Source organism: Cynara cardunculus, unplaced genomic scaffold, assembly GCF_001531365.2.
Source record: "Cynara cardunculus var. scolymus isolate 2C unplaced genomic scaffold, CcrdV1 Un_Scaffold_1679, whole genome shotgun sequence".
Taxonomy (NCBI): Eukaryota; Viridiplantae; Streptophyta; class Magnoliopsida; order Asterales; family Asteraceae; genus Cynara; species Cynara cardunculus.
The window spans coordinates 43,270-51,247 of record NW_020200835.1 but is presented as its reverse complement, the minus strand read 5'-3'; the positions used below and the strand labels follow the sequence as shown (position 1 = coordinate 51,247).

Below are 7,978 nucleotides of genomic sequence, written 5' to 3'. Positions count from 1 at the left end.
CTTCACCAGCCTTGAGTGCTTCGAGTCTTTCAGCTTCTATAAGGAAGTCGAACTCACCACAACTAGAGGTACAAAGAAGAATTTTTCTAGTTTTATCAAGTGACTACTTAAGATGAGTCATTTGTTGGTCGCTATGAACACTAGAAGTTGAGTTTTTAGATACCTATTCAACTAGACAACCACAGGTGGTAGAAGGAATAGTATATGAGATTTGATAGAGAGAATTGACAACAGCAAACCAGGAGGGTTCAACATATCCTTGAGGATTCATGGGCTTGAAGAGAACTTTCAGGTTTCCTTCTTCAACAACACCTTTGTCTATGAAGGAGGTGTTCTGGTCCTTTGTAGATGTTTATTTCTCTTTCTCCTTCTCCTACTCCCCCTTGAGAGAATATTCTCTAAGAGAGAATCCTTTTAGAGAGGTAGTTGGTTTGGTGTGGTATTGAATAGTGAAGTCGTCATCATCATCGTCTTTATCATCGTCTTTATCATCATCAGCAGCAAGAACTTTTCCAATATCAAGAAAGGACAGAGGATGATCACCTTCATCGTCATCTTCATCGTCTTCATTTTCATCTTTCTTATCACCAGCATTAGTTGCAGAGGTGATAAGAAGATCTTCGTTTTAAGCATTTGTTCTGACGGCATCATCAATTTCCTCAGCTTCAGCAAAACATCTTCCGTTTCATGGGAATTGATGGCATCTGCAAATTCAGCAACAATTTCATTTTCTTCAGCTCTTTCATCTTGTGCATCAACATCAGCTGCTGTTGTAGGGACAACAGCAGCAACTAAGTCTTTCTCCCTCTCTTTGTCATCAGCAAACTAAGAGGTGAGATCATCATGACTTCTTGATGTTCAGATTCTGCAATTGAGAGCAATTTAGCTTGACTCTTGACAGTATTCACCATCTTTTTAGACATTTTCTTGGGAAGAACTAGAGAAGCTAGAGACTTGGTCAGCTTGAGGCGGTACTCAGGTTTTTATCGTTCAATTTGGATTTCTTCCTTAGCCTTGAGTGCTTCAAGCCTTTCAGCTTTTGTAAGGAAGTCGAACTCACCACAACTAGAGGTAGAAAAAGGAATTTATACTCGAGTTTGGTTGAGTGATTCCTAAATATGAGTATTCTGTTGGTAGCTAGGAACACTAGAAGTTGGGTTTTCGGATACCCATTCAACTAGACAACCACAGGTGGTAGAGGAAATAGTATATGAGAATTGATAGAGAGAACTGACAACAACAAACCTGGAGGGTTCAGCATATCCTTGAGGATTGATAGGCTTGAAGAGAACTTTCAGGTTTCGATCTTCAGCAACACCTTTCTCTTTGGACGAGGTGTTTTGGTTCTTTGTAGATGTCTCTTTTTCTTTCTCCTTCTCCTTCTCCCCCTGGGAAGAAGATTCTCTAAAAGAAACGCCTTTTAGAGAGGTAGTTGGTTTGTTGTGGTATTGAATAGTGAAGTCGTCATCATCATCGTCTTTATCATCACCAGCAGCAAGACCTTTTCCAGCATCAGGAAAGGACAGAGGATGATCACCTTCATCGTCATCTTCATGGTCTTCATTTTCGTCTCCCTTATCACCAGCACTAGTTGTAGAGGTGATAGGAATGTCTTCATTTTGAGCTTCAAGCTCGAACGGCATCATCAATTTCCTCAGCTTCAGCAACAACTTCAGCTTCATGCAAATTGATGGCATCTTTAACTTCAACAACAGCTTCATTTGCTTCAGCTCTTTCATCTTGAGCATCAACATCGGCTGGTGTTGTAAGGATAGTAGCAACTAAGTCTTTCTCCCCCTCTTTTCAACAGTAGACTGAGAGGTGAGATCATCAAGACTTTTTTATCTTCAGATTCTGCAATTGAGAGCAATTTAGCTTGGGCCTTGATAGTATTCACAATTTTTTTATACATTTTCTTTGAAAGAACTTGAGAAGCGAGAGACTTGGCAAGCATGAGGCTGTTCTCAGTCTGTTGTCATTGAATCTGGATTTCTTCCTCAGCCTTGAGTTCTTCGAGTCTTTCAGCTTCTGTAAAGAAGTCGAACTCACCACAACTAGAGGTACGAAGAGGAATTTTTAATCTAGTTTGGTCGAGTGACTCCTTAAGATGAGTTATCTGTTGGTCGCTAGGAACACTAGAAGCTGGGTTTTCAGATACCCATTCAACTAGAAAACCATAAGTGGTAGAAGGAATAGAAGAAGAAAAAAGATAGAGAGAAGTGACGACAGGAAACCTGGAGGGTTCAACATATCCTTGAGGATCGATAGGCTTGAAGAGAACTTTCTAGTTTCCTTCTTCAGCAACACCTTTGTCTTCGAAGGAGGTGTTTTGGTTCTTTGTAGATGTCTCTTTCTCTTTCTCGTTCTCCTTCTACCCCTGGGATGAATTTTCTCAAAGAGAGCCTCCTTTTAGAGAGGTAGTTGGTTTGGTGTGGTATTAAATATCGAAGTCGTCATCATCCTCATCTTTATCATCCTCAGTAGCAAGAGCTTTTCCAGCATCAAGAAAGGATAGACGATCATCATATTCATCGTCATCTTCATCATCTTCATTTTCATCTTCCTTATCACCAACATTAGTTGTAGAGGTGATAGGAATGTCTTCATTTTGAGCATCAACTCTAGCAGCATCATCAATTTCTTCAGCTTCAGCAACAACGTCTGCTTCATGGTAATCGATGGCATCTACAACTTCAGCAACAGCTTCACTTGCTTCAGCTATTTCATCTTGAGCATAAACATCAACTGTGTTGTAAGGATAGCGGTAGCTATGTCTTTCTCCCCCTCTTTGTCATCAGCAAACTGAGAGGTGAGATCATCAAGACTTTTTGAAGTTCAGATTCTGCAATTGAGAGCAATTGAGCTTGGGCCTTGACAACATTCACCATCTTTTTAGACATTTTCTAGGAAACAACTTAAGAAGCAAGTCGCTTGGCTAGCTTGTGGCTGTTCTCAGTCTGTTGTCGTTGATTTTGGATTTCTTCCTCAGCCTTGAGTGCTTCGAGTCTTTCAGCTTCTGTAAGGATGTCGAACTCACCACAACTAGAGGTACGAAGAAGAATTTTTAATCTAGTTTGGTCGAGTGACTACATAAGATGAGTCATATGTTGGTCGTTAGGAATACTAGAAGTTAGGTTTTCAGATACCCATTCAACTAAACAACCACCGGTGGTAGAAGGGATAGTAGAAGAAAATTGAAAGAGAGAACTGACAACAACAAACTTGGAGTGTTTAGCATATCCTTGAGGATTGATTGGCTTGAAGAGAACTTTAAGGTTTCCTTCTTCGGCAACACCTTTGTGTTAGGATCGATTAACATATTTCTTATATTAACCCAATACTCTAAATGATCTATATGACAAACACAGTGCAGCAAAAACAAAGTAAGAATCAAATAGAGCAATGAATCAAGAACAATGAAGAACGAGCAGACAATGAATATTAAGAACACACGAGAGAAGCTTCAATTGTATTTCAATTGAATTGAAAATGAACGATTACAATACTAGAAGCACACTTAATTACAAAGGCCTAAGCTGCTATTTATACTCATTCCTAACGGCTTTTCTGACAAGACCTAGACGTACAAATTAATCTAAGCCATTCAAATAAAGCGGATTACAAACAGTCACGTGATAAGCACGAGCAGCTAACTAACCTAAGTAAAACATTAAAGAAGTTCTTCACAGAAGATAAGACTGCAGACCTTCTGTGAGCCATCCTAGAGGCTCTGCTGGATTTGACTTGAGAGCACTTGAATCCAGAGGATTATCTTCCAGAACCTCTGTGATAGACAACAGAGGTCCTGTCATCTTTGACTTGTAAGATTTGAATAGAGAGGACCAGTTTCCAGAACCTCTGTGGTAGATAACAGAGGTTCTGTCACACTTCACTTGTACGATAGAACACCTTCTGTTGTTGGTCCTCTGTGGTCTTCGGTGGTGGAACCTCTTCTGTCAACACGTACAGAATTTACTTTTTTCATACTTTTACATTAAGTGAAATGAAAGCAAACAATCTCCCCCTAAGTATGAAAAAGTAAAACTGGAAAGAGCAATAAATGACTTAATTGAAAGAAATTACAGAAGGAGATAAAAGTTCATCCTCTGAAAAGAATTACATAATGAAATTACAAAATTGTGAAACAGGCCTAAAACTGGTACAGAAGGTTTATCAAACGACAGATTCTGGAAAATCATCTACTGCGTATAGCATATCAGACTTGATTGTTCTGTAGACGTTGAAGATCCATTCTCTGAAGTTGATTTGCATTTTGATCGCCTCCAAGATGCGAGACACTTCGCTTATCCTTAGATTTCCTTTGTCCACCTCTGTCGCTGCCCTTCTGAAAATCCATTCTAGTGTCTCTGTTGAGTACTTGTGAGATTCTGTTGGATCATAGAACCTTAGGATATCATCCTTATCCAAATACACAAACCCAAAAGTAGGGTTGTGAATAATGGAGTTTGGATGATACCTAAGTATCCAACYAGGCCTGCTGTAAGGAGGGGAGATCTTCAGATCTTTTTGGACTAAGCTGACCGCTAGCTCAAAGTCCTTTTGGCTGTAATATCTTACTTGTGCGCGTATGACCTCAAACAGCCTTCTGAGCGACATTGAGTAGCTTGACCTCCTCTCCATGTAGATGTTGAGAATTTTGTGCATGTAGATGACATCAAACACACAGAGGTTATGGAGGTCAGCGTCTGTGAATGTATACAGGTTGCCATCTTCCCTTCTTACTACGTACTGAGCATAGAGCACCTTCTTCTTTAGCATCGTCCTTGGAAAGATTATCTCTAGGGAGGTGATTATGTGCTCTGAGAAGACTTGCTCACGAGGCCTTGTGAGTTTAGTGAACTGGAACTTGGCTGCGGCAGAAGGGATCCCTGTGAACTCTGGATCATAGGGAGGCTCTGTGTCTACTGCAGAGTACCTCCACACTTGAATTTCTTCCAAAGTATTAACGGGCTCTGTTCTGACTTTAGGCGTTGGAATCTTGCTCATAGATTCGAATATTTAGATACCCTTCCTACCGTGGTGGACTCTGGCACCTTGGCTTCTTCTTCCTCTAGAATTAGCCTCTGGGTTGACCCCTCTGCAAGGATGGGTTTGACGGTTCCTTGCAGAGCGTCAAACGTACCCGTGGACGTTTCTTGGACTGGTGGGAGATGTGATGAAGGGCCKTCTCYTTCTTTGTGAGGGATGGGGCCTCTGCCCTTCTTGGCTTGAGCCTCTGCCAGGGATGCCTTTAAAGCTTCCAGGAGCGCTAGGTCATCTCTGTAATCTTCTTCGTTTATTGGCTTTGGAGTCTCTGTACTAGACGACGACCCCTTCTGTGGTGACTCTACAGCAATGCCTTTACCTTTGCCTTTGGGCTTTGGTGCCTTTTCCTTGCCTTTTGAGAACAAGACAGCTGTAGAGTCCACGATCTTGACGCCTCTGGCAGGAGTCTTCTTTGGCTCTGGTTTCTTCTCAGCCTTCTTCTCCCCCTCATGACGATCACGATCATCACCTTCTTGATCGTCATGGTTCGTTTTGGCTTCTGCCTTGCATGTATCCAGGGGAGCTTTCTCCAACCTCTCTAAAATTTTGGTGGTCGCCTTCTCCATCTTCTTTATTGCCTCATTTGCAAGCTCAGAGGCATGATTGATGTCTATCTCTGTTGACCACTTCAATTTGGAGACGCTTCTGTAGATCTCGCTTCTGAAGAGGTCACCCTTTTTCACGAGTTATGATGGGCAGTCTCTGATCGCTGTATTGGAGGCACGGACCTCTTTGAGAAGACGGTCTGTATGCTTGCACACTAGATTACCCAGAGCTTCGACCATGGCGTCAATCTCTCTGCGGGTAGCAAGGTGATTGATGTTGGCCCTTGAGGACTTGGTATCAATACCGTATGTTACCGTAGAGGAGAACATCTGCTTGATTTCDTCTTTGAGAGAGGAGTAATCCGTGTAGCCTGTAGAGATGAAGTCGGTAGAGAATTGGGCGGCCATCTCTGAATGTTCTGTCTTCAAGGTTTGGATGGAGGAGGGGTTGAGTCATAGAGCTTTGAACGCCTCTGAGAGATCCTCATTCTGTAGGACAGAGCTCTGAAGAATTGAAAGAGTAGACTTGAGTTTTGATGTGGTTGCTCTCAACTCCTTCAGAGTCTCTGTTATCGGTGAGAGGTCTTCTGCTATCGATCGGGAGATAAACAAGCTTTTCAACTCATTTATCTTATTGAATATCTCTGTGGCAAAGGTTTTAAACTCCCCCTTTGTCACATACATATCCTGGGAACCTAAACCACCAACACATGGTGATTTAGTAGCCTCGAAGCGTGAGGCGCCCTCAGCGACTGGTATTGCATAGTCTGCTCGGGGACTTCCACCAGATCCTCGAACATCTCCCAAAGGAGAGCCTACTRGTGTTCTGTAGATTTCGTGCCTTGTAGGTTCAAAGCCTAGCATGGTAGAGTGATCTAGTAAGGACAGAGGGTGTTCTAGACCCTCTGTCTCTGTGTGCCTCACTTGTGCCTCTGAAGCACATTTTGGGTGGTCACTCTTGTGTGATGAAGCAACGAATGCTTCTATGGGGTATGTCGAGTCTTTGGGCGAAAGGACTCTTCTATTAAAACCTTCATCCTTTTGAGAGGATGGAGGAGTATTTTGTGGTTGCCCGGCTGTGCGATCCACAGAGGACGAAAGAGTGTCCTCTGCGTGGGTAGGCTGGTTAGGGTTCGGCATGTGCGTGCCTTGTTCAATAGGGGATCCCTCTAGAACAGGGCCCCTAGAAACATGGGATGCATAGGGAGGTGGGCTAGGTTGTGTGCCTTCGGCATCTTTTTCACCCTCACCTATTTCTTCTTCTTCTTCTTCTTTGTCGTCTAAGACGACTTATGTCCACAACTTTGATATGTCGATTGGCACTCTGAACTCCTTTTGGATATTGACGAGAACAACCTCTATTTCTTCTATTGGGAAAACTTCGAGAACAACTTTGCGCAACCTTCTGTTCTTTTGAGTAGTTGCCTCTGTCGGGCTCTCTTGTGTTGAGGCCTCTATGATCACAGGCTCTGTGACCACAGGCTCTGTTGGTTGAGCCTTCTTTGTTTTCTTCTTCTTTGTCTTGGGCAGAGGTCCACTTGGGCCTTCTTCTTCTGCAGGCCTCTTCTTCTCTTTCTTCTTTGTCACAGGAGAGTCGACACCCTTCTGTGTCTTCTTGGCCTTCTTGGTTGGGGGACTTGGGATTCTAGGGGCTTCCTCACTCAACTTTCCAGCCTCTGCAGGCTCCTCCGTTCTTCCCTCAACTCTCATTTTTTCAATCTTTTCTCCTAGAGGGACTCCTATGCGTGGTGGGGTCTCAGGGACCGGTTCTGGTCGCCTGAATCCACTTCTGTAAGCTTTTATGTCTTCATGGCTTAGGAACCTGAGCATGGCTCTTGATAACGGCCTAGGGCTTCTGTACCCTTGCTCATGCTTAGTGGGGTGAAACTCCTTGAACGGGTAGAGCTTTGCATTTGGCTCCACAGAGGGGAGCTTCGCTGCTAGTAAGTCACCAAAAATCAGACCAAGGAAACGTTGAAGGATGAGGTTGGGTTGGTTCATGTCCTCCTTGGCTTTTTTCTGTGCTTTGACCTTCGATTTCTCGCCCCTCAGACTCGCGCACTTTTTCTTGATTAGGCCGACCATATCTTCGAAAATCAGATTAGCTTAATCCAAGGGAAGGTTGAAATATATCCCATAAACGATAGAGATCATCGCATGGGAGGTTTGGTCATGGCTACCCACCTTCCCTGTCAAGCAACAGTTGACAATGGAAAACAGAGTGTTCTAGACAGGGGCAGACCTTTGCGCCTGAATTGAGTTCTTTTGGTAATTGGGGTCGCATAAGAGTGAAGCTCTAGGAATTTAATTAATTCCTCATCATTAGGTGTCGCAGCATAGGAATTCAAGTGGAGATCCTCCAAGGTGGGCAAATGCAGGGCAGTTCT

The 7,978-nt window shown here is 43.2% G+C and overlaps 1 protein-coding gene across 1 annotated transcript in view; it reads right to left on the bottom strand.

Annotated features, from left to right (window-relative positions):
- Positions 1-2,437: 2,437 nt before the first annotated feature.
- LOC112502627 (nucleolin-like) overlaps positions 2,438-7,978 on the bottom strand; it is a 13,294-nt gene continuing 7,753 nt past the window's right edge. The window contains exon 2 of the mRNA XM_025106582.1: positions 2,438-2,727. Coding sequence (XP_024962350.1) covers positions 2,438-2,727 — 290 coding nt within the window. The remainder of the gene's footprint in view (positions 2,728-7,978) is intronic.